Source organism: Puma concolor, chromosome D1, assembly GCF_028749965.1.
Source record: "Puma concolor isolate L17-30 chromosome D1, mPumCon1.1.hap2, whole genome shotgun sequence".
In the NCBI taxonomy this organism is placed as follows: Eukaryota; Metazoa; Chordata; class Mammalia; order Carnivora; family Felidae; genus Puma; species Puma concolor.
The window spans coordinates 100,669,722-100,693,842 of NC_141676.1; the positions used below are offsets into that span (position 1 = coordinate 100,669,722).

The 24,121-nt window shown below is 49.6% G+C and overlaps 3 protein-coding genes across 20 annotated transcripts in view; all 3 read right to left on the bottom strand.

The window, feature by feature from the left end:
* Positions 1-8,311, bottom strand: part of TMEM25 (transmembrane protein 25) — a 17,987-nt gene extending 9,676 nt beyond the window's left edge. For 2 of the 10 annotated variants that reach the window (XR_015241313.1, XR_015241312.1), the window contains exons 1-9: positions 7,603-8,073; positions 7,002-7,313; positions 6,278-6,568; positions 5,941-6,072; positions 5,582-5,612; positions 5,326-5,426; positions 5,108-5,194; positions 1,836-2,040; positions 39-130 (exon numbers count right to left, since the gene is read on the bottom strand). Coding sequence is in view for 8 of the 10 variants with exons in the window: in XM_025928423.2 (XP_025784208.2) it covers positions 5,004-5,194; positions 5,326-5,426; positions 5,582-5,612; positions 5,941-6,072; positions 6,278-6,568; positions 7,002-7,313; positions 7,603-7,672 (1,128 nt within the window). In the remaining 2 variants the exon portion in view is untranslated. Of the gene's footprint in view, positions 1-38; positions 131-1,835; positions 2,041-3,627; positions 5,195-5,325; positions 5,457-5,581; positions 5,613-5,940; positions 6,073-6,240; positions 6,569-7,001; positions 7,314-7,602; positions 8,074-8,116 lie in introns of those variants that run through there. The other 8 variants (XM_025928423.2, XM_086678968.1, XM_086678967.1 and 5 more) reach the window with 8 other exon arrangements.
* Positions 8,312-8,436: 125 nt separating this feature from the next.
* Positions 8,437-12,402, bottom strand: TTC36 (tetratricopeptide repeat domain 36). Its single transcript, XM_025929076.2, has 3 exons — positions 12,185-12,402; positions 11,457-11,645; positions 8,437-8,731 (listed from the first exon to the last, which is right to left on the bottom strand). Exons 1-3 carry the CDS (start codon positions 12,300-12,302, stop codon positions 8,469-8,471), a joined length of 570 nt encoding a protein of 189 aa, XP_025784861.1. The 5' UTR covers positions 12,303-12,402; the 3' UTR covers positions 8,437-8,468.
* Positions 12,403-12,992: 590 nt separating this feature from the next.
* KMT2A (lysine methyltransferase 2A) overlaps positions 12,993-24,121 on the bottom strand; it is an 84,824-nt gene continuing 73,695 nt past the window's right edge. For 5 of the 9 annotated variants that reach the window (XM_086678977.1, XM_086678978.1, XM_086678975.1 and 2 more), the window contains 5 exons: positions 20,201-20,375; positions 19,933-20,040; positions 19,137-19,220; positions 18,580-18,709; positions 12,993-18,107 (listed from right to left, as the gene is read on the bottom strand). In XM_086678977.1, coding sequence (XP_086535103.1) covers positions 17,832-18,107; positions 18,580-18,709; positions 19,137-19,220; positions 19,933-20,040; positions 20,201-20,375 — 773 coding nt within the window. In that variant the 3' untranslated portion in view covers positions 12,993-17,831. Of the gene's footprint in view, positions 18,108-18,579; positions 18,710-19,136; positions 19,221-19,932; positions 20,041-20,196; positions 20,376-24,121 lie in introns of all 9 variants that reach the window. The other 4 variants (XM_086678976.1, XM_086678984.1, XM_086678981.1 and 1 more) reach the window with 1 other exon arrangement.

The window sequence follows — 24,121 nt, forward strand, 5'->3', positions numbered from 1 at the left end:
TGAACAGATTAAATTACTGGTAATAATTCTTCACTCACCTATAGTATGCAGCCCCCTCTTACCATGGCTTCATGATAAGCACAGGATGGTTCCTTATCTTTTGATTTGGAGTTGGACCATATGACTTGCTCTGGGATGTGAAAAACAACAACAACAAATTGGTTAACCTAATGAGATGAACAAATTTCTAGAAACAAAACCTACCAAGACTGACAAAGTAGAAAGTTTGAGAGACCTGTAGCTAGGAAGGAGATTGAATCAGTAATCAAAATTTTAAAATCAAAGTAGAACAGATTGCTGGTTCCAAGAGGCAATGGGGGATGAGAAAAATGACTGAACTTCTTTTTTTGAGTTTAAATAAATTGAATAAAATTTTCTAAAAAGTAAAATACACATCACATGAAACTTGTCATTGTAACCATTTTTAAGTATACAATTCAGTGGCATTTAAGTACATTCACAGTGTTGTACCACCATCACCCCCATCTAGCTGTAGAGCTTTTTCATCATCTCAAATTGAAACTCTGTTCCCATTAAACAGTAACTCCCACCTTCCCTTCCCCACAGCCCCTGGTACCTTCTCTATTTCTGGTTTCTATGGATTTGCCTATGTTAGGGACCATTTAAGTGGAATCATACAAAATGTGTCTTATTGTATCTGGTTCATTTCGCTTAGCATAATGTTTTCAAGGTTCATCCACCTTGTAGCATATATCAAAATTTCCTTCCTTTTTAAAAGGCTGAATAATATTCCATTGGGTATATGTCACATTTTCTTTACCCATTCATCTGCTAAGGGACATTTGAGGTGTTCCCAATATCGGCGATTGCAAACAATGCTATTAAAACTGGTATGTAAATGTTTGAGTCCCTGCTTTCATTTCTTTTGGGAATAAACCCAGAAATGGGATTGCTGGTTTAACTTTTTGAGGAACTGCCATACTGTCTTCCACGGTGGCTGCACCATTTTACCTACCCACCAGCAATGCACAAAGTTGAGCATTAATTTTTACAAGTCCTCATCAAACAGCTATTGTGTCGGGAGGAATTCAGTAAAACAAAGTCCAGGTGAGAGAATGCAACCTGAACTATGCCTCCCCAAATGTTGGACTGCTGTACATTCAAGGTCAAGGTAACAAACAACATACCTATTGTTGGAGGGTAAAGATCAAAGATTAGTGCCTGGGTGGCTCAGTTGGTTGAGTGACCGACTTCGGCTCAGGTCATGATCTCACGGTTTGTGAGTTCGAGCCCCGCGTTGGGTTCTGTGCTGATGGCTCAGAGCCTGGAGCCTGCTTCAGATTCAGTGTCTCCGTCTCTCTCTGCCCTAACCCACTCATGCTCTCTATCTCAGAAATAAATAAACATTAAAAAAATTAAAAAAAAAAAACAGATCAAAGATTAGGTGACTGAGGTATATTAAAAACTTCCCAGGAAAGAGAGAACTGTCATGTCAGGGACATATGTAGTGCTTGAAAACTTCATGATCCTTAGGTAAAAAAAGACCTGAGAAATATCAGAGAAGGAACTAGATCAGGAATCCCCTCCCAATATTTTATTATAAAAAATTATAAGAGAATTTTGGAAGAATTATATGTATATATCTACCACCCAAATCCTACAACTAACCTTTGGCTAAATTTGTTTTCTCAGATATGCATCCTTCTATCCATTCATCAGTCCATCTTGTTTTTTGATACATCTCAAAGGAAGTTACAGATATCAATACACTTCATCCTAAACACTTTATCATGCACATAATTAACTGGAGTTCAATATTTACTTATGGTGGTCAGGTGAAATTTATATATAGTGAAATGTACAAATCAAATTACCATTTGATGATCTTTAAAACTACAGCTTTAGGGGCCCCTGGGTGGCTCAGTCAGTTGGGTGTCCAACCTCAGCTCAGGTCATGATCTCACGGTTTGTGGGTTTGAGCCCCGCGTTGGACTCTGTGCTGACAGGTCAGAGCCTGAAGCCTGCTTCAGATTCTATGTCTCCTTCTCTCTCTGCCCCTCCCCCACTTGTGCTCTGTATCTGTCAAAAATAAATACATGTAAAAAAATTTTTTTTTTTAATAAATAAAACTACAGCTTTATTGGGGTGCCTGGATGGCTCAGTCCATGGAGCATTCAACTCTTGATTTCAGGGTCGTGAGTTCGAGCCCCACATTGGGGGGTAGAGTTTACTTAAAAAAAAAAATATTACAGCTTTATTGAGATATAATCTGCATTCCATAAAGTTCACCCCTGTAAAGCATATAGTTCAGTGTTGGTCTATTCACAAAGTTGTGCATCAGTCACCACTAATTCCAGGACATTTTCATCACCCCAAAAAGAAACCCCTATTCATCAGCAACTGTTCCCCATTCTTCCCTCCCTCCAGTCTCTGGCAACCAGTAGCCTGTTCCGTCTCTGCCCATCCTGGGCATTTCATATGAAAGGAGTCACACGTGGCCTTTGGGCTTAGCTTCTTCGTTCAGCATGTTTGCAAGGTTCACCCAAGTTGTCATCTGATGGGCTTTGACTTGCATAATGAGCAGGCTTTTTCATCTGCATTTTCTCAGAAAAGAGTCTCCTCAAATTCTCCAAGGGGTCTGGGACTCAACGAAGGAACAAGGAATCTCGGACGCTAGGGATACGTCTAGAGAACTGGAACACTAGTTTCAAAGTCCACCGCATCACAAATACTTGCAAGGATGGATTTGCCAGGAAGAACCCGCTTTTCTGACGAGGTAAGACCGTGAGGGCAACCGAGGGCATGCACAGGGCTTGTAGCCTTGCCAAAGAACCACCAAGGAAAGGGCTCCGGGACCTCCCAAAGGAAACGGCAGAGGACAGTCAACAGAATTGACAGCAAGGCTCCCTGGCCTTTAGAATTTCTAGGCCCAAGCAGCTTGCAAACAAAACCAGCAGAGGCTGGGGACACCTGGGTGGCTCAGTTGGTTAAGCATCTGACTCGATTTCGGCTCAGGTCGTGATCTCACTGTTCATGAGTTCGAGTCCCGCATCAGGCCTGCTTGGGATATTCTCTCTCTCTCTCTCGCTCTCTCAAAAATTCCTCTGGGGAGGCTGGGGTAGCCTTAGTCCCTCCCATGAAGGAAAATACCCTACAGAACAAGAGAGGAGGGAGGGAGGTAGCCGGAAAATTCAGAGCTATGCAAGCCAAGCCCATCTTTGTTCAAGAAAATAGGATATAAATCTGCCCTCAAAACCTTCATCCCATTTCTAGTCTTTTTTTGCTCCCTTATGATCCTCCAGAAACAAATTCGGGAAATCAAAGCCTAGTCTGAGCCTTCCGTACCTCTAGTCAGGACAAAAGGGCTAGCATGGCTTAGCCACACTCCTGAGAGATGGAGAGTCTGGCAAGCGAGACTCAGTGGCTGGAGAGCTGGGGTCCCTGCGCCAGGACTCCCAAAATAGAAAACACGAGCCTTGCTGCTGAGAACAGTGTAATTAAAGAAGTAACGTTATTTTTAAAAATAAAAGATCTGAAGCAAACAACGTAGAGTGATAAAATTTAACAGAGTTGAATAGTGGATACACAGGTGTTTCCCCTACTTAATGTGTGATTTAAAGATTTTGTTTTAACACCATCTACGAAGAAATGAACAGACATGTCACATTCGTTGAGTCAAGTTTATTAAATTACCATGTGCTCAGCACTGTCCTAGGCAGGAACATGAGAAAAATTACAAAACAAGGTTTCAACAAGGGAAAAATATACTCTGCACTGTATTAATTTGCAATCATTTCCATGTTGCTTTCCAAAGAGTTCTTAGATTGTCTTGTGGTGTGTGGTCCCCTCTTTCTCCATGTTCCCCTAAAGCTTCTAGCTCTGTCAAACAATGTGCCACTATGACCATCCCCTGAAGAAGAGGATGGACAGGAAGAGCGGCTTCCTGCTGATGAGGCAGTTAGGGAATGGTCATGGAGTCCCATGGTGGGGAGACATGCCAAGAGGGAAACTGTCAACCCCGAGGGCTCAGGGCGCTCACAGTGATTCACACGAAGGCCAGACTTGGGGAAGCCACGGAGAGGGCCCGGAGGCCCTCACTTACCCCCTCCCCAGGGGATGTGCTTAAAGTGCTAACATAGTAAGAAAATGATGCATAGCTACATGCGGTCTTGGGTGCCCCTAGACTTCCCATCTCCCTCTTCTCCTCCTGACTTGTGCTAATAGCAGGCACTGGCACCACCGGGGACCAGGTCACGGGGGAAGTTTAGTGCCCAGTGAAGAAATGGGAGAAGGTCCAACGTATAACCTATGATGCCCAAGAGGAGGCACAGACAGAGAAGGGCAGAGACGTATGCGGCAAAAGGGACTGGTTTGTGCTTGGCCCTGCCCCTTGGGCCAGGGGTTGGTTCCTGTGCAAAGGGCAGTTTGGTTCCAGGTAGCTCTCCGGGTCCTAAATTTTCCCTGAGGGAACAAAGCTGCATAGCATGGGAAGGAAACTGAAGACATGCTGGGCCCTCCCTCTCCCCCACCCGGGCATGCCCCCATGCCTGCTGTACAAAGCGCTAAGGGTGCTGGCGTGTGACCCAGGGCAGGCCCAGACCACACTCGGCAGGCCCATGCCACAGTAGATGCTGGATGACCTGCAAACACACCTGGGTAAGAGCTCCACCCGCCTGCGCACAAGCATCGGTGAAAGCCCCCAACCTGAGTTAGAACAAGGGGCTAAGGTCCAGCTGGTGGCTCTGCCAAGGAGATCTGTGCCCCTGAGGGCCAGATCCCAGTGAAAGGTGTCACGTGGATGACAGAGGGCACCCCAGCCAGAAGGGCGAGCAAAAGTAGTAGTGGCACGACCTGGCCACAGAGCCAGGCAGAGGCTGCCTTGGAGGAGGAGGAGGGGGCCCAGGAGCCAAGAGGGCACCCCCTGCCCCCAATTTCGCCCGGCTCAGAGCCAGATCTCATCACTGCTCACACTGGACACTCGATAGATATAGCCCAGCATTGGGAGCCGGATGAAACCTGCAAGGTCAAAGATGCCGTGAGTCTCAGTAAGCATCACTGCCTGGAAGCTTGGAGACCCAGAGGCCTCTGGCATAAGCACAAGGGCTGGGGAGGAGAGGAGGGGGGCCGTGGGCCCATGCCCCTGTACCTCGGCTGGTAAGGAGGCCACCAGGCTCCGGGTCCAGCAGCTCTGGCCGGCTGCTGTTCTGAGCCATCTGCCGGTCTGCTGGTTTCTCTGTTGGGTGACAAACGGGGTGGTGCCCACGATGAGTGTGCCTGACAAGGCCTAGCCCCTCCTAGTACCAGGGTCTCTCTTTTCCTCAGAAGCACCTCTGAAGATAAAGCGGGGACAAACAAAGGGTGTACCTCTGGAATCCGGAGTGAGGTCGTTGAGCTGAAGGTTGGACGGGAGGGACATGTTCTCCCGTGGCAGGCGCACGTTGTTGAGTTTTAAGTTGTTGGAGTCACTACAGGGTGGACAGAGCCCGGGATATGCCCTAGCTCCAGCAGGCACAGATTCCTGCTTGGGGGCCCATTCCAGAACTAGAGAGACCCCGGGTTTCCAACCGTCCCCGTGCCGCATCTCAGTTCAGCTCAGCCAGCCAGCCCCAGGAAGAGTTACCTAGAGATCAGAGACGGGCGCCGGGAGGGACCTGGGGAGAAAGAAACCACACACTTTCTCAGGGTGCCTACTCACTCTGGGCTCTTCCCCGATGCCCTTTCAGACCCAGGACCCCCAGGACCCCCAGGCAAGGATCTCTCCAATGCCCAGCCTCTGGGACAGACTGGGTTCCCAGTGCTCAGCCCTGAGTTGCATCTGGTTTTACCCACGGCCATGCTCACGGAGACCCTTTCTGCCACTCGTCAGAGAGGACTTGCTCTGCCTAGCCCCACATGCTGCCCTCGCTGCTCCTCCTTCTCCCTGCCCCTCAGCCACCCTCTCTCTGCCCAGCCCCCTCCCCCTCCTGGCTCTGGACCTACCTTTGGTCTTCTTCTCTTTCCTGCAGACCAGGCAGGCCACCAAGGTGCTGAACCCCACCAGTGTGCCCAGGGCAAGCCCTCCCGCCACAACGATGCCCAGCAGCGGCACTTCCACTCGGGTGGCCAGGAGCCCTGCAAGTTGTCCTCTGGTTAGGTTCTAAGTGGGCGGGGTCCCCAACTCTGAGACGCTACAGGTGCCACTCGGTGCTCCTTGCCCAAGGTGGGCGGCACAGCTCGTTCACGAGACTCACCCAGAGGACAACTAGCCGTCCCATTTATGTACCGTGATCCTGCACCCACCTGAGGCTTTGCCGGGCCAGTCGCCGGCAGTGCTCACCCGGGGCCGGAAGCGAGGCGCTGGTGACACCCACGTCGTTGGCGGCCACCACGGACAGGTTGTGTGCCAGGCTGCGGAGCTGCAGCTGCACTGTGTGGTTAGTGAGCCAGGGGTAGCTCTGGGCATCCAGCACCAGGAAGTCGGAGGCGTTGACAGTCACCGGCCCATCCTGGTCGATCCAGGTCACGTTGGCAGGTGGGTTGGCACGCACCAGGGCAAAAAGGACAACCAGGAGGCCTGGGCCCTGAGCTTCCTGGTACTTGGCCCCAACCTGGGCAATCTCTGGTTTAACTGGTACAAAGCAGAAACCAACATATTCTCACCACACCTCTCGTACTCCTTGCCCACTCTTCCCAAACCCAGGAGCGAGCCGGGGGCCTCGACCTCCCCTTTAAAAGGCTCTGGGAAACAGGATGGTTGGGTCTCCCTGAGAGGCAGCACGTCATAGGGACCAGCAGTAGAAACACAAGAACCAAGCTGCCTGCATTCGAATCCTGGCTCTGCTTATGAGCCGTAGGACTTAACAATCTGTGGCTCAGTTTTCTCACTTGTGAAAAACGGGGATAACAGTAACAATCACCTCATAGGATTATCCTGAGGATGATGTGAGTTCAAATCTGCAAAGTACGTGTTTGTTAAATGCTCTATCAGACCACCTGCCTGGTGGCTGCTGGGGGTCCCAGGGCAGAGAACCTCTCTCCTGGCCCATCTCAGAGGCACTCACATTGCACATTGAGGATGATCGAGGCATTGGCTGACCGGCCACTACCCGGGTCCTGCAAGGAGCAGTTGAGCTCATGCTGGGCCCTCTGGGCAGTAACAGTGAAGGTGCTGGTGCCTCCAGAGAAGGCCTCACCGCCCACGCTCAGCAGTCTTGAGGTGCTGGCCTCCTGCAGTTGTCCGTCCAGGTACCAGGCCAGTCGGGGGGTCCCAGGCCCCCCTGCCACCCGGCAGGTGAAGGCGTGGCGTTCGTTTTCTCGAAGTGCCCGCTCGGCCCAGGTCTGACCATCAATTTGTGGTGCCAATTCCCCCCAACCTGGAACACAGCAGGGAGTTGTGGGGAGAGCTGGGAGAAGGTCGGTACTGGGGTACTGGCCTGTGACCAGCACGACATCCGCTTACAGAGGGGCAGAGGACCAGGGACCAGTGCACTTGGTTAGGTTCGCTCACCAGGAATTGGCTGGACCCTGGGTAGGTGGGTGAGGGGAAGCCAGCTCTGGTCCCTGTGGCCTGAAGCGGGTTCCCAAACCCAAGGTGCAGACAAAGAGGGGAAAGAGGGGGGTTGCCCCCAGAAGTGCTCGGCCAAGGGGTAAAAGGGGGTGTACCTGAGCTCAGAAGGGCTGGCAGGAGCAGCAGTGTATGCGGGAGGGCAGCTGGGCCTGGGGGCAGCGCCATGGTGGCTCAGGCCTGGGCCCCAGGCTGCCGAGAGAAGGGGGCGGGCCTCGACGTTAGCCAGGTGACCGCACGCAGGCTCGGTAATTCCTCCGGGAATTTACTCTCCAGAAACAAAAATAAACCGTGCACCAACACACAAATAGAGCCTGACCCGCAGCGGCGAAGACGAGGACGACAACAGCCCAGCGCCAAGGCCAGAGCCGACCCAGTGGCTACCAACCCACCTTGCGGGCTCAGAACCCGGCGCCGCCCCCAAGGCACAATCAAGCGCCGGCTCGCGGACGCAGAAACCGCGCGCAACCGCGCAGCCCGCACTGGGCGGCTCGCGCGCACGCGCACAGGCGGACACGCGGCGCAGTGCCCCTCCCCCAAGGGGACCGTCCCCCGGACCCCTTTCCCCCACCCCCCTTTACCCTCCCTTCCGTGGCCCCACGCCCCCTTTACCACCCTCCGGGGACCAGGCGGAAGTGGGCCGGCACGGCGGAGGTCCGGGCGGCGGGGGTCGCACGACAGCTCCGCCCCGCCGCCCCAGGCGGCTCACCTGGCGCCCTCCCCACGCTCCTTCCGAGCGACTGCTCCTGTCTGCGGGGCGCTGCAGTCCGCGGCGGGGCCGGGCGGGGCCAGGCGGGGCCAATCAACGCCCGAGCATGCCCACCCGCCCCCTCCCCTTCCCGCCCCGCCCCGCCCAGCTCTCCGGACCCCGGCCGACCACGAAGAGCCCTGCCGCTGCGGGGCCGGCGGCTGGACGCAGACACGGACGCGAGTGGGAGAGAGCCGGCAGCTTTATTGGATCGTCTCAGCGGCCGTTGCGGGGCGCGCGCAGCTGCCGCATCATGTCGGCCAGCATGCGGTTGCACAGCGCGGCATAGGGGTTGAGCAGCACCAGCTGGCGCCGCGCGAACGGGCTGCCCAGCCGCGCCGCCCGCTCGAAGTCCCTGCGGGCGTCGTCGTCCCGGCCCTGCAGCCGCGCCAGGAGCCCGCGCTGCACGAAGCCCTGGCGGGCGGCGCGACCCCGGCCGCCGCTCAGCGCCACAGCGCGTTCCAGGTCCTCCAGGGCGCCTGCGGGACGGAAGGCGGTCAGAACCGAGGCCCCGGGGCAGGGCCACCCGACACCCGCCTGCCCTTGCTCCTCGTCACACGTGCACACTGGAGGAGTTGGCCACACTTGCCCCGGGCCGCACAGCCAGTTTAGTGACAGAGCTGAGACTGTGGTCCCTATCACCTTTCACCATCGAATACACCAAAACGTGAAGGGTGCTGGGACGATTTTGAATGGTCACTATGGTAATGAATCTGGCCCGTTGTCCAGCAGAAGCAGGCCGTTTTTTCCAGTCATAGGCTATTAAGTATCTACCACGTGCCAAGTGGCTGACTCTGAATCTCAAAGTCCAAATTTATCATGTACTGACAACCATTTCTTACAAGTATAATAAAATCCATTTCTCTTTCTTTTCCTTTTGAAGGCATTCCTCTCCCCTTATTCAGTGTATGCTTTGAAACAACTTTTCCCTGGGGCACTTGGGTGCTTCAGCAGATTAAGCAGCCGGTTTGGGCTCAGGTCATGATCTCATGGTTCATGAGTTCGAGCCCAAGTGGGCTCTGTGCTGTCAGCCCCGAGTGCTTGAGGTCCAACTCTCTCTCTGCCCCTCTCGCGCTCTGTCTCTCAAAAGTAAATACACAGGGGCGCCTGGGTGGCTCAGTCGGTTAAGCGGCCGACTTCGGCTCAGGTCATGATCTCGCGGTCCGTGAGTTCGAGCCCCGCGTCGGGCTCTGTACTGACAGCTCAGAGCCTGGAGCCTGCTTCAGATTCTGTGTCTCCCTCTCTCTGACCCTCCCCGTTCATGCTCTGTCTCTCTCTGTCTCAAAAATAAATAAACGTTACAAAAATTAAAAAAAAAAAGTAAATACACATTAAAAAACGTATGTTTAAAACGGCTTCTCCCTCACCTGTTCTCCCTGCTGACTGCCTTTCCTCATTCTTTGTCTCCATGATCTTCCTTATTTTCTATCTATTTTCATTAAAGGAGGTCTTGGAGTCAGGGCTGGCCCCGCACATTGTCATGTCTATCCTTCTCATGAAATACTCGGATTGGGCATTAAACTCTGAATTCAAACTCAGGCAGCTGTTGGTATTTTAGGGCCCAGCTGCAGTTTTTCTGGGCTCTGCCCAGGTCACTCATGCTCTCTAGTCTAAAGAGCTGTCAGGGCGCGTGAGAAGCTCCAGCATCACCCTACAGAGAGGCTGATCTCTGTCCAGTCTCTGTGTGTTTTGATCCCAGAACCCAGCGAGGGCTAGGCTGCCCAGGCCACCCAGATGGTTAAGAAGCTCTCTGATCAGGGCGCCTGGGTGGCTCAGTCAGTTAAGCATCCGACTTCGGATCAGGTCATGATCTCACGGTTCGTGGGTTCGAGCCCTGCATCAGGCTCTGTGCTGACAGCTCGGAGCCTGGAGCCTGCTTCGGATTCTGTGTCTCCCTCTCTCTGTGCCCCATGCCCGCTCATGCTCTGTCTCTCTCTCCCTCAAGAATAAATAAAACATTAAAAAAAAAAAAAAAAAAGAAGCTCTCTGATCACAGAAGCTCTCTGATCATAGCGTTTCTGGGTTTCCCTTGGAGGAGCCGGTCTGGAGGAATGGAAAGCCTTTTCCAGGCAGCATCACCTCTGTTCCTCTCTGGGCTTTTTATCTGCAGACTGTCCTCAGCTACTTTTACAGCCCCACTCAGCCCCCTCCTGCCAAAGCCAGGCAACCAAGCCTGGAGAAGGGGTCCTTGGTTCCCCCCACTGTTCCCAGAATGTTCAAAACCCTTCAGGCTGGCGTTCCTGGCTGCAGGAGCACCTCAACCACCGTGACGGTTTTCTGTGGTTTACACCTGCAGTCTGCCCTCCGGTCTCCAGCATGGCCTTCTCTGTCCCATTGTCCCCCTTCCAGTTAGAGTTGCCCAAGGGCAGCAGGTTCAATCCGGTCACTCCCCAGTTAAAATCCTTTTAATGATTCCCCATGTGTTCAAGACACAGTCCAACCTGCCTAACGTTGCCATCAGGCTCCTGTTTACTTCTCCAGGCTCTACTCCACCCTCCCACCACTCCCCATTCCAGCCAGCCTGGAGTTCTGAAGTTCTCTGTACTTTTCCATGCCTTCTGGGTCTCTACCTGCCTGTACCTTCTCCCACTTCCTCTCCTCCATCCAGCTGTAGCCTATTCATCCTTTCAAACTCACCCCTGGCGGCCGGGGGGTGGGGGGTGAGGGGTGGGGGGCAGACACTGTGCTGAACCTTCTCAGCTTGTCTCATGGCTGTGGGTCTGTCCCACCCCTCGGACCGTGAGCTTCTTGAGAAGCAGTAGCACAGGGGCATTAAGAGCACAGACCTTGGAGCCCCACCACCTGCTTCAAACCCCAATTCTGCTACAGTCTTCTTCTATAAAAGGGAGGTACCAATAGCGCACACCTTTGGGGGTTGTTGTGAAGTTACACGGAAAGTGCCGGACACCCGGCATAGAGTAGGAGTAGTTCCTGTGGGTGGTCTATCTCTCCTCTTTGTCCTAGCCCACCGCTACAACAGTAGACTCTCATTAAATGTTTGTTACATAAACGAATGGAATGCGATCTCTTTGACCTTCCCAATAGCCCCCAGAGACTAGCAGGGCCCATGGGATAGCTCTTATAGGTAAGAACATAGGTTCCAGAACAGTCCCAGCCTCCAGGCCCCAGTCCCACAACCACTCCATCTCTGGTCTGTGGACCCCAGGGTCCCTTCTGTGGAAGTTCCAGGGCATGTCCCCTCACCTGCCACATCTCCTTGGAGTCGGCGGGCCTGGGCTCGGTTGTTGTAGGCGGAGGCCCGCTCAGGCAGCAGGCTGATGGCTTGGCCAAACCTCTCCAGGGCCGTGCCGAGGTCGCCAGCCTCCGCTGCCATCACCCCTTGCAGCTCCAGGGCCTTGGATTGCTCCAACTGTGCTCGAGGGAAAACTCCATCTGTGTCAGGAAGGGAACAGGGAAGGGACAGGTGTGCAGCTGCGAGCAAGAAGCAAAAGCCAGCTCGAGCTTTGGAAAGCCGGGACCTGAGCCGGAGGGGTTGGCTGGGACGTAGGATTGGCTCAGGGCTTGGCTGGGAACGGTGTGGAACCCTGAATGCCTGCTGAGGCTGTGCATGTCGAGGTCAGAAACGTTGAGTAGAGCCCCTCCCCACCCCTTCCATCCTGTGGGGAGTGAAATGCCCCTGTTATGACAAAGATGTGAAAGTTTAGCACCTTCCCGCGGCCCCAGTACAGTCGAGCTTGGATTACGGGGTGAACTAAGTGGTGAGGGAAGGTCAGAGGTGTGAGGGCTGAAGGACAAATCCTGGCTTTCTCCTTTTGGCGGAGAAACTCTTGCCGAGCCCCCAACCTGTGCACCAACGATCAGTAGACCTGATTCCAACCTCAACCGTCATTCAAGGGTCACGGAACAAGGGGCCTTGTGAGACTACCATCCTCTGCCACCAGAGGAACACTGCCGTTCAAAGTCGAACTCACCTTCGTCTACTTCTTCCTTCTCCACTTCCTCTCCCACGTCCAACCCAACAAGGTCTCCGAATGGGGTGTCAGGGTTGAAGATGGCCTGCAGCACTGCCTGATCATTGGGAGTCCCCATGGTGCTGGTGCCCCACTCCCAACTCCGAGGTGAGTCAGGATAGAGGGGGAGGGGGGAAGGGGGCTGAGCCTCACAGCCAGCTCATCTGGAGGGCAGAGGTTCTGTTTGAGGTCCATCCCCCATGAGGAGTGTCTTGCAATCCTTGGCTGTAACGTAAACCCAACCTCATTTGGCCTGGGGTTAGCAACTCTGGCTTGGCAAAATATTTAAAAATGTTTCTTAACTCCCTACCCCAGTCCTAGGGGGAACGAACAGAGTAAATAAATCCAATTTCTGCCTTAAGGTGGAGCGAGAGGGGATGCTTCCTGAAATGCCTTCATTTTATTACATTCATAGATTGGGAGGAAGTCATTAGAAGTCCTCTTGATCGCCCCGTGGCTTAAAAAAAAAAAAAAAAAAAAAAAGAGGGGCTATGCAGGAGATAAAGCTCTTCCGTTGTCCTCTTTATGCCCTCGTCATACCCAGGATTAATTAGGTCCCGAACACACACCATCGATGAGGGAGGGAAGAAAACACCGTTCAGGGTCAGTGTGGGGTGGGGCCTGGTGCCCGGAGGAAGGCGAGGCAGAGAGATTCAAGGATTCCACCTTAAAAGAAAGGACTGTGGAAGGTACTTTGCAGTCAGGTCACAGGCCACTAGCTGCTCTGGTTCCTCCACCCCACCCAAAGCCAAAAGAAAGTTTGATCGTGTGCAGCAATAAACTTGACATGTTTATTAATTAAACTATCACTTAAATAAAAAAAAGTGCATAGAAAATAAACATGTTTAAAAACTCCTTTTTTTTTTTTTTTACAACTATGTACACTTTTTACTTTTACATTCAGTCTTTCGTAGAGAGCTTTCAGCATTATTATTTTTTGAACTATTAAAGTATTTTCCTTCATCCCTGTCACAGGGAGTTAACACTGATGGACTTTAGACACATTTTTTTCCTTTTTTTTTTTTTTTTTCTCTTTTTCTCTAACCAGAAGCTTGGAAGAACACAAGGAAAAAAACCAAAAGATCTGTTATACATGATAAAGTTGTCAAGAAATGTCTTATTTCTAGAAAAGAAGCTTGTCATCTGTTGAGCTTTTGAAACAATTATTCAACTACCTGTATTTACTAAAGAGACTGTTAAAAGTTCAATAAAAGAAACACCACAAGTCTATTTTCTTGGTTGAAAGACAGAACTAGAGTACCTCGGAACAAGATACCAGGAAAGCACAGAACACAATTTTCCCCTAAATGCAGGTGGTAACCCCAACATTCATAACCAAAAATAGAGAAACGAGGAGCACAGGTACTGACTGGCAACATTCATGGGCAGAAAAAATCCAGGTGACACCATTTCTGCATTTCTCTCTGATCCTAGGAATGGGTCGTTCCCCGGTCCCTTTATGGTTTGGGTCTCCCCCCCCCCCCCCGCCCCGGTTTCGGAGGATCAGAGGAGCGCCAGACTGACACTTTCCTGCCACTACTATAGCAACTGTAACACAATCCTTATCTATAGTGTTAAGAGAATTAAAAGCCATGGACTGAACTAGGCTTTGTTACATGGTGCAATACTATATTAGTTCCTATATATATCATATTTATATTTATTTGAAAACCAAAACAAAAAAAGTTGCAAGTTTTCAGAGTGTGAGACTTGACTGGTATTCATGATTCGGCACAAAACCATCTGCTCGATAACCTTGTATTGCTTTAAAATGAAGGAAATGCAACATAAAATTACACCCAGCCCTTTGCAATGACCCGCTTTTCCTTTAAAAAGAAAAAAAAAAAAAAAAAAAAACCAAAACCAAGAAAAACCCAAACTCGATTTCTAGTTAAAAAAAAAGAAAAATCCCAAATCAAACTTAAAAGTTAACATCTGACAAGGTTTTGACCTTTAGTATTTTCAGATATTTGATTGAACGTCAGTCCTTTAGAAAGATACATTCATTAAAAGATTTTTTTTGTTTTTTGTTTTTTGTGGTTTTTTTTTTTTGTTTTTTGTTTTTATGTTGTTGTTGTTGTATTTTTTAAATCAAGGGAGCTGCATGGTGCTCACTGCGTTGGCCGGGGAGGGGAGGGGTGGGGTGAGGTGGGGTGGGGGGGCCGGGAGGGGGTTGACAGAGGCAAGCGGGGTGGCGGACCGTATCCCGGCAAAGGAGTCTGGTTGAAATCTTACATCTAGCTGCCAGGGCTTCCCCCTGAATTCTGGTGATTGGTCTAAAACCAGGAGGGCTGTGCTGGAGGTGGTGGACGGTAACAGAGGGAGCCAGGGGACCAAGTTCCGGCCATAGGGTCAGCGCCATGCAGCTGTTCTGGTCACACAGTTGTCACTGGCCACCAGGAAATGCAGCCACAACAGGTTCTAGCAGCAAAGCTGTAAGGGAGCTGGCTCTCTCACTGAGAACTGACCAGGCTTGCAGCTGTGTTACTCCTTAGGGATTCGGGATGCCCCTTGGGGGGTTCCTGGGAATGACTCACCACAGTTCCTCGGTCTGCACTTTTGTGCGGAGATTCCCTTGGTCACTTTCAAAACAAACTCGGGTGTTTTTGGAGACAGATAGGCCGTGTTTTGTTTTTGTTTTTGTTTTGCCTTCTTTCCCTCTTGTAGGGAAACCTTAGCTTATTCCCCAAGTTGCTGGCAGGTATGCTGAATTTTGGCAATGGACTCGAGGCTGAGCTAGAAGAGGAATTACTCGTTTCTATGGTTGACGGGGAGTGAAAAGGCAAGGCAAACCATCTGCAGCTGGCAAGAGAAGGAAAGACGTGGTCCCTCCTCTGGCCTCAGGGTTTGGGATTGGTAGAAAGAGAACGAGGAGGGGGCTCACAGTACAGCATGGCCTAGCAGGGCAGTGACTAGGTCTATTTAGCTGAGTCTCCCCCAACCCCTGACTGGCCTTTGGGTCTTTCTCAAGGTGAATTCACGACCCATCAGTGCATTAATCGTTTCAGTAACAAATGCAGCTTAAGGTTTTTTTTTTTTTTTTTCCTTAAAAAAAAAAAAAAGAAAAAAGAAAAAAAAGGAGTAAAAGGATTTACAAAAAAACCTCACACAGTGCAATAATAAAGGAAACCAGACACTAGTGGGACCCCTAGGGCCACCGTATCTTGTTCACGGGCAAAGGAGGAAGGGAGGCGAGGTCTGGGTAGAGTGTTTTTCCCCAGTCCCCTGCTGGCACTTCTCCACGATGACAAGGAAGTCTCTGCCATCCTGGCCACAGTGCTGGGCTCCCTGCATGACAGCGAACACAGTGACAATGTTCCAGCAAAGCCACCAGACACAGTTCTTAAGGTCACGGAAGAACAGGAAGCCCAGGGTGGAAGGCACAGCAGAGCCATGAGTCCTGGGGCAGAGAACGCAGGGCTGGGTCGTATTGCTTTGCTAGACTTCCATAGGAATGGGCTTCTCGTGGGAGAAAAGGGCGCCCTGCCCTCTACTGGACCGCACTGCTCTGAAACCCAGTGGCCGACAGAGGCAGAGAAAAATCTGCTTTATCGTGAGTGGTCAGACTGTGCTTCAGTTTCAACGGGCTGCCCCGAAAGAGGGCACAGGGGGATCCGTGGGTTCTTTGCAGGTATGAGGACCTGGCGGGCAGACGGAAAGGGAACGAGGTGACCGATGAGGCAGATGGTGATGGAAAATGTCAGGTTGCCATTCAACTTGGTTGCTATCTCTGAAGTAGGGAAAGATGAGGGAAATGTAGATCACACCTCTCGCCGCTCTGAGCTGGTCCCAGAAAGGAGAGAGCGAGTGCAGGAAAGAAGGGGGGCACTGCTGTGTCAGGATACTCCCACAGCCTTTTGAGGAGCTTCAACACGGGAAGGAGGGGAGTGGCCCAATGGAGTTGGGTGACCTTCCTTTTCCATTTATTGTCAAAGAGCAAACCCAGGACACGTTTATGTCAACAGGGCACAAACAAGCTACACATTAAACAACAAAAGTACACCTTCCAGGGGGAAGTTGGGCAGGAAAAACCAGACTTTGTGTGTACAGCTGAATATTTTCTCTAACTTCATCCTATGAAAATAAAAAATTATTAAAAACCGATCTTCTTTTAAATTAGGATAATACCGCGGTTTAAAAAATAGCCTTGTCGTAAGTGCTTCTCCCTATGAAGTGCTTCTCATAGAAAAATATACAAAATATATTTACATTTATAAAACCTTAAATAGTAAACTGTAAACAGAACAGAGTAAAATCCAATGACTTAATTTAACAGGTTCAGGACACCGTCTTGGGGAAAGGAAGAGAAGAAACATTTGATGCTGTTTTGACCACATCCTAAGGAGTAATCAGGGCAGTAGTGTCATTTAATTTACTTAATCTGTGGATTTTGCGCAGGTGGCAGAGGTCCCTCGATACAAGGTGGTCTAGTCCCCAAGTTTTGGGCCTTGAAATCTGATTAGTGTTCTGCCTTCAACTGGACACCGACCGTTTAAAAATGAAGTCTTCCTATGTCTCAACAAGGGGAAAATAAAGTCACCATGTCCTAGGAAGGGGGCCCAGGGGTTTGTCCTGGTTGTGATACTCTGGTTGTTGCATGATTCAGATCCTATGTAAATAATCTTTTTCCTCTTCTAAAAAATCATGCTACATATATTTCTTTAAAACTCTCAGCGGAGCCTTATGGAAACTCCGAATTCTGTCTGGTTACGGCCAATGGCTCCTGTCCACTTCCCCACTGGGAGTGCTTACAGGCTCAGGGATCGGTTCGTAGGCACGTACTATGCCCAACAGGGGGTGTCCTTGAGCAGGGAGTCACTCCTCTCTACCACCCAGAAAGATCGGGAAAGCGGTGGGATGAGACAGGGGAAACGAAGAAAGTGGAGTGAGGAGAAGGAATGAGAGGGAAGCCACTCCCATCGTCAAGAAAGGTCATTGGCTGAGATAAGGCTCATGGGGGGAACGCTCCCACTTAAAGCCCACAGGCTCAATGTTTGGTGATTAATTGGCACAACCCCAAGACAGCCTTTTGACACCAAAGGTGCTAAGAATCCTGTCTCCCAACCAGAAGTGAACTCTCAAGCGGGAGGGTAGGAGGGAAAACCACCAGACCTTCTCTGTTTGTTCAACAGATGGCTACAGGCTGGGCCCGGCTGGCACACTATCAGGCATCCGACCGACTCTATTATTTGGGGCCCTGCCTGACCCCTCGCGTATAGTGCTTGGGAAAGGGCCAAGGCGGGGATGGCAACTTCTCTCTGAGGAGACACTCAGGCCCAATCTCCCAACGTAACTAACCCTCTACAGGCTCCTTCCAGGCAAGTCTGCTCGCGACCCCACTTCCACTCTTTAACGGCATACAATCAGAAGGGGCCCCAGAAGAAAGCCGGTCACGGAGCTTTTCTTTGAGACCTCATCTCTCTCTCCAGGACCGCGATCACATGTATAATGCGAACGTGGGACGTACGTAAGGGAGCCCGGCCATCACGGAGGCCCCTCAAACCGTGCCCACTCAATCCTGGAACTCCTAGCTGCTGGCAAAGGCCTTCAGCATCGCTTTGGATGGCCCCGGGTCCTCGTACTCCACCACCGGGGGAGAGGAGCAGCCTTAGTTTAGGAACTTCCGGCATTTCTTGGCACCACAGTTACAGGGTAGCTTGTTGCTGGCATCCTCGATGGGGAACTTATAGTCGTAAGTGAGTTCCTCCCCGCGGTAGATCTTGCGCATGGCAAAGATGACAATGTGCTTCTGCCCATCGATGTTGATGACCCGAGAGTAGCAGTTGGGCTCACAGGAGTGGTTGATGAAGCGTGCAGCGTTTCCATGCATGGTGGCGTCCACCACCTCGGAGTCATCAATTCGGAACATGTAGCAACCGATGCCCTACGCGTGAAGGAGAAAGGAGACCTTGTTACTTAGCACAGCTCGGGCCGGGGACCACCTCCCAACCTTCTTCTGCTGTGCCCGACAGCCGCTGCCGAGAAAAGTTCCTTCTAGGAAAGTGCCTCCCATCTCTCAAGATCCTTCCGTAACAACCTCCAATACTCCAGCCGCCGCACTAGAGGTTTCTTAATGTCTCCACGGGAAGGAGAAGCCTAAAACGTCGTGTCGCCGTGTGATTTTGGTCCACTCAGACAAACCTACAAAGATTTTCTTTGGGTACCAATCCTTAAGGCAGATTCTGAGCTTTTCCTGGGGCCCACCATAGATTTTAAAGGTGTAAAAAAAAAAAAAAAAAGATGTTCAAAGTAATAAAATATCCTATTTCTTTTGGGCTGTAGGGATCGTATTTGTAGTCGATGGCCCCTTTCCACATGCAACACCAGAAGTGGGCCGGTGAAAGCGGGCCACTCACCTTGCTGTCATAATACTTCTCTCGCTTGTCAGTCTGGATGGAACGGATGACATTGCCAGCATACTCAATCACCATCTCACCCGCATCGATGTTTCTCTTACAGAAAAGACCCCGGCCGTGAATGGGAGACCTAGGGCATAAAGACGGAAAAGAGATCAGCCATGGATTTTGCAAATCTGGTTAACTGTGTGAACACATGAATAAATGACTAAAGCCTCCTGGTCTGTTAGTTCCCCAGGAAGGACAGACACTTGAAGAGAAAAAAAGAATCTGGACCCACTTGATTTGAGGAGTATATTCATTGTTTTAACAAATGGCCAAGGAAAGATTTCTTCCACTCAATAACATACTAGAAGTAGCAGTATGCTACTATGCTCACTATGTTAAGTTCCTTGTTCAACGCAAGGAAGTACAGGATCTCAGAACATCAGGTTCCATCAACAATAGCGAGAAAAACCTCACTTACTGAAAGGGGGGGGGTCATTCCAGCATTTGGTTCCCTTTGACTTTGGAAAATGATAAGTTTCATATAGTTCTTTCTACAATTTTAGCCATACCTATAGACACCGACTGCCTCCTTAGAAGTCTTCTTTAAATGCCGGAAACGCATGGGCATCGGCAGGTCCATACTTGTTGCCCTCCTAAAGAGACAGGCATATTACTAATGAGTTCTCTTCAGGAGATAATCAGTTTTGAGTCTTGGATCAAAGGTTCCTAGAGAATATGACTGCACTGTTCTCTTTGCTCAGTGCCAAGCACAACAAGTGTCTTATAAAATTAGGCCTATAATTGGGGCGCCTGGGTGGCTCAGTCGGTTAAGCAGCCAACTTCGGCTCAGGTCACGATCTCGCGGTCCGTGAGTCCGAGCCCCGCGTCGGGCTCTGTGCTGACAGCTCAGAGCCTGGAGCCTGTTTCAGATTCTGTGTCTCCCTCTCTCTGACCCTCCCCCGTTCATGCTCTGTCTCTCTCTGTCTCAAAAATAAATAAATGTTAAAAAAAATTAGGCCTATAATATACATAGTACTTGACCATGGGGACTATGGTGGTACGTCCAGAGCTGACAGGGTATATACACTTTGGTTAAAGAAAATGAAAAATGGCCTCTTAGCGTTGTCTGAATTTCTCCTCTCCAACACATTTCTCTCTGTGCCAGCCCGCTTACTGCTACTTTATGCTTGATCTCAGCCAAAGGGCCAAGAAGCAATGCTGCTACCTTGACACAAACTGTATTTCATAGTCTTCTTAGATGTTATCTGGGAAACTGTGACGCGAGCAAACCCGCACAGTGCCCTGAACAGCCAGAGTAGAGGGGAGCAAAGAGTGTTCCTAACGACCCTTCAACTCCAGACTTACCGAGCGGACTTCAGCTGTACCTCCTCCTCCTCCTCATCATTAGGGTTGTATTCGGGAGGCTGCCGATGTTTAGAAGCCAGGAAGTTAAACATGTCAAATGCTGACTTCCTGGAGCCAAAAGATGAAAACGTGTTGTAACAGAAAGGCTTTAACAGAAGCAGTGGACAGCTTTGACGCTGGAAATCTCAAAGGTCGCGTGGGAAAATAATGCCATCATACGTAAAAATATAGGGACCCGAACCTGCTTCCGAAAGAGAATGGAACTTGCCTCAGGTGAACTTCGGCCCTGGCCGAGCCATGAGGGTTCAGGGGGGGTTCGTTGGCCTCCTCCGGTTTGTGGAAACGGAATTTGTAATTCCTGCAGTGCTTGGCACCAGAGAGCTGCTCAATCAGGAACACGACCGCATCGTGAAGAATCCCCAGCATCCTCAAGCCGTTAACACCTGTCGGACAGAAGGCACCAAGGTAGTGAGGGCGCAGTCAACAGGAGACTGCCTGGTATTAAAGAAATGCTTGAGGGGCGCCTGGGTGGCTCAGTCAGTTGAGCGTCCGACTTTGGCTCAGGTCAGGATCTCACAGTTTGTGGGTTCCAGCCCCGCGTCGGGCTCTGTGCTGACAGCTCGGAGCCTAGAGCCTGCTTCGGATTCCGTGTCTCCCTCTCTCTCTGCCCCTCCCCTGCTCATGCTCTCTCTCTCTCAAAAATAAACAAACATTTAAAAAAATCAAAAGAAAAATGCTTGAGCTAGAGAAGAGCTCTGCCAGAGGCTGCTCGGGGGTGAACTGCATTAAAGACTAGCCAAGAATTAGCATTAACTAGCCATTAGGATGACACAGGCTCAGATCTACCAATATGGAAAATGTTCACGATTAAGTGAAAAAAAAAAAAAACCACACACACACACCACCAAACTGTTTTCTATGCTCTTATGTACACAGATAGGTTGTATGTGTTATTTCACTTCGTGGTCTTAATGCCCACATGAGGCAGGGGTCACCAGCTGCATTTTCAGGTCAGTAAATCTAGGCTCAGTGAATTTAAACACCACACCCGAGGTCACTGCTAGCATGACAAGCTCTGAACCTTGGACTACAGAGCTTCAACCATGATCCCATTTTTGTTTATAGGTTAATGGGGTAACTGGGTTCTCTAACTTCACACTCACATAGATACTTCCCTAAAATTTAAAAGAATGGCTAGCAATAAGCCCCTAGCACGGAACTCTCTTTTGTTGTTGTTATAGTGAGCGTATGGAGTAGTACGCTTGAGAGGTGCTTACTCACTTAGTCTCATGACATTAATGAGCATTTCTGATTTTAGTTTACAAAAATTACACTTACTAGTTCTTTAATTTTTTTTAACGTTTATTTATTTTTGAGACAGAGAGAGACAGAGCATGAATGGGGGGAGGGTCAGAGAGAGAAGGAGACAGAATCAGCAGGCTCCAGGCTCTGAGCTGTCAGCACAGAGCCCGACACGGGGCTCGAACTCACGGACCGCAAGATCATGACCTGAGCCGAAGTCAGACGCTCAACCGACTGAGCCACCCAGGCGCCCCTACACTTACTAGTTTTTTAATGTTTATTTTTGACAGAGAGAGAGAGAGAGAGAGAGAGAGAGAGAGAGAGAGAATATGAGTGGGGGAGGGGCATAGAGAATCCAAAGCGGGCTCTGTACTGAGAGCAGAGACCCTGATGCAGGGCTTGAACTCAAAGACTGTGAGATCATGACCTGAGCTGGTCAGATGCTTAACCGACGGAGCCATCCAGGTGCCATTATAAAAATAACATTTATATAAGTTGTGGGCATAGATGGTGAAAGTCCTTCTGAACTGTCTCCTTGCATTAAAGGGATGGGGCAATTCCACTACTTTGACACTAGAAATAGCTAATGTTGGGGGCGCCTGGCTGGCCCAGTCAGTAGAGCATGTGACTCTTGATCTCGGGGTTGTTAAGTTCGAGCCCCATGTTGGGTGTGGAGATTACTTAAAAGTAAAATCTTAAAAAAAAAAATCATATATATATATATTTACTTTGAGAGACTGAGCACCTGACAGCAGGCTTCATCTTAGGACATCAAGATCACTACTTGAGCCAGTATCATAACCAGCTGAGCCACCCAGGAGCCCCAAAATAGCCCATATTCTTTACATTTTTATGAAGTCAACAATATTCTTTCATTGCAATATTGTTTTTGGTATTATTAACAGATATCAAGACAAGGGTGTCTGTTGTGCTAGGATCACACGCACAATTCCAACAGTCACACCCTTTGTGCTATGAAGCATATTTAGAGATGCAACCTCAGTGTAATTTGGGGACTGTGTGTCATGCCTGGGAGGCTATCTGGGTTTAAATGTTGACAAGGATTACTTCTGGGGGATGGGACCCTGTCTACCTTTCACTTTGTTCTTGCGGTTGCTTTTTCATATTTTAAAATTCTTCTATGTCCCTGATAATTTTTTGAGAAGAGTGGAAAGTTACTATTAGTTGCCTGATTTTTATTTCACTTAGAGAATTTCTAAGGGAGATCATTTGGTTTCAATGCAAGCAGAAGGTTCAGTCTTCAGACACATTCTTTGGACACAACTGTGTTCCAGTTAGAATTCAACCTAAGTATACAACTCAAGCCTCCAATAGAAGAGCTTACAAGCCAATTAAGACAATGGCAAACATCTTTTCTTTCCCCACACAACACTGATTTTCCCCAAGAAATTTTTTCCTAGGAATTTTAGATTGTTGTGGATTCCTAGGCAGAAAAAGACACTGGAAAAACATACTTATTTCCATAGAAAAAGTTCATTTTTATACTTAGACTGAGTGTTCAACTCTACTTTCACTGGAGGGCTTAAAGCGAGATTAAATACTGTGTCAGTAATGGGGAGAACAAAGATGAATTTGAACAAAGAACGGCCCCCATTCTCCAGCTCTTGGCAGAGAGAGGCCAACAGGTACCCAAGTCACACACTGTGAAAGTATCCAAATAAAGGTACAGTATAAAATACTGCGGGAGCAATCTCTTCTGTTGTGGACGATTCATTCACTCATGCAACGAATATTTCCTGAGCACCTACTATATCCCACATTTTCTTTCCATCGTTCTGCTGTGCCAGACACAGCCTGGGAATACAGAGGTGAACGAGACAGGCAAAAAGTATTTATGGAGCTTTTATTTCATGGAAGAGACAGACAATAAACACACCAAAGGTATTCCCACTTTAGGGCTTTTTTCTGTGCTGTTTCTTCTGCATTGAGGGCTTTTACTCTACTTGTCACATGACTCGCTCCTTCTTGTCATTACTCAGGCCTCAGCTTTATTTAATGTCATCTCTTCAAGAAAATCCTTTCCTGACCACTCTATCTAGAGGAGGCTCCCTGCCACCAGCTACCCACCCTGTGCACTTGATTTCATTCTTCAGAGTACTTATCTCTGCCACTAGATAGAAAGTCGTGAGGCAAGGACCTCGCTGTGAAGGGGTCAATGGGTTGGAAACCTTGGAGAGCAGGCCTGAGTCTGCTTCTACTCAGCAGTTATATCCTAAGTGTCCAACATGACGCCAGGCACATTCAAGGGTTCAGTAATATTTTTAAATAACCAACATTTAAGGGCTGAACACTTTATTCTACAATTAGTAGGCAACCAAAGAAGCTTCTGAGGTACTTCTGGGGACACCGAGGATTCACCACCAGGAAGGAGACAGGAGACTCAGGGACCATTTAGAAGGCTTTTTGAGATTACTGGTGAGAGAATGACAAAGGCTATTCCTGAGGAAAGAAGGAGACAGAAGAAGGGAACATGACTCACACTTTTGGGGTAGAGTCAACGGCAGTGACCAACTGGATGTGAATGGTGAGGGAAAGGAAAGAAGTCAAGATTTACTGGACTCTTTTGGCTTGAGATATGAGGGATGGTAGGAAGACTGGATGAATCACAGGAGTGTAATGCGAGAGGGTGAGAATGGCTGAACAAGCCTAGCACGAGGGTAGAGTGAGAGGCAGAGGCTGAGAACCTAGGAGAATTCGAACTCTTTTTGTCTTTTCTTTTTCTTTTTTTCTTATATACAGTACTACACTAGTTTCAAGCATGTCACATAATGATTCAACAATTCTATACCCTACTCAATGCTCAGAAGATCTTTTTAAAAGTTTATTTGCCATCTGCTTTTTTAACAACTGCACTTGAATTAACTCT

What these genes read in the sequence shown, in the direction of transcription:
- TTC36 (XM_025929076.2), bottom strand. Translation starts at nt 12,302, where the DNA reads ATGGGGACTCCCAATGATCAGGCAGTGCTGCAGGCCATCTTCAACCCT. An exon ending in GAAGGAAGAAGTAGACGAAG is followed by an intron (nt 11,646 to 12,184) that starts GTGAGTTCGACT and finishes TTCCTGACACAG; the next exon opens with ATGGAGTTTTCCCTCGAGCA. An exon ending in ACTCCAAGGAGATGTGGCAG is followed by an intron (nt 8,732 to 11,456) that starts GTGAGGGGACAT and finishes TCCGTCCCGCAG; the next exon opens with GCGCCCTGGAGGACCTGGAA.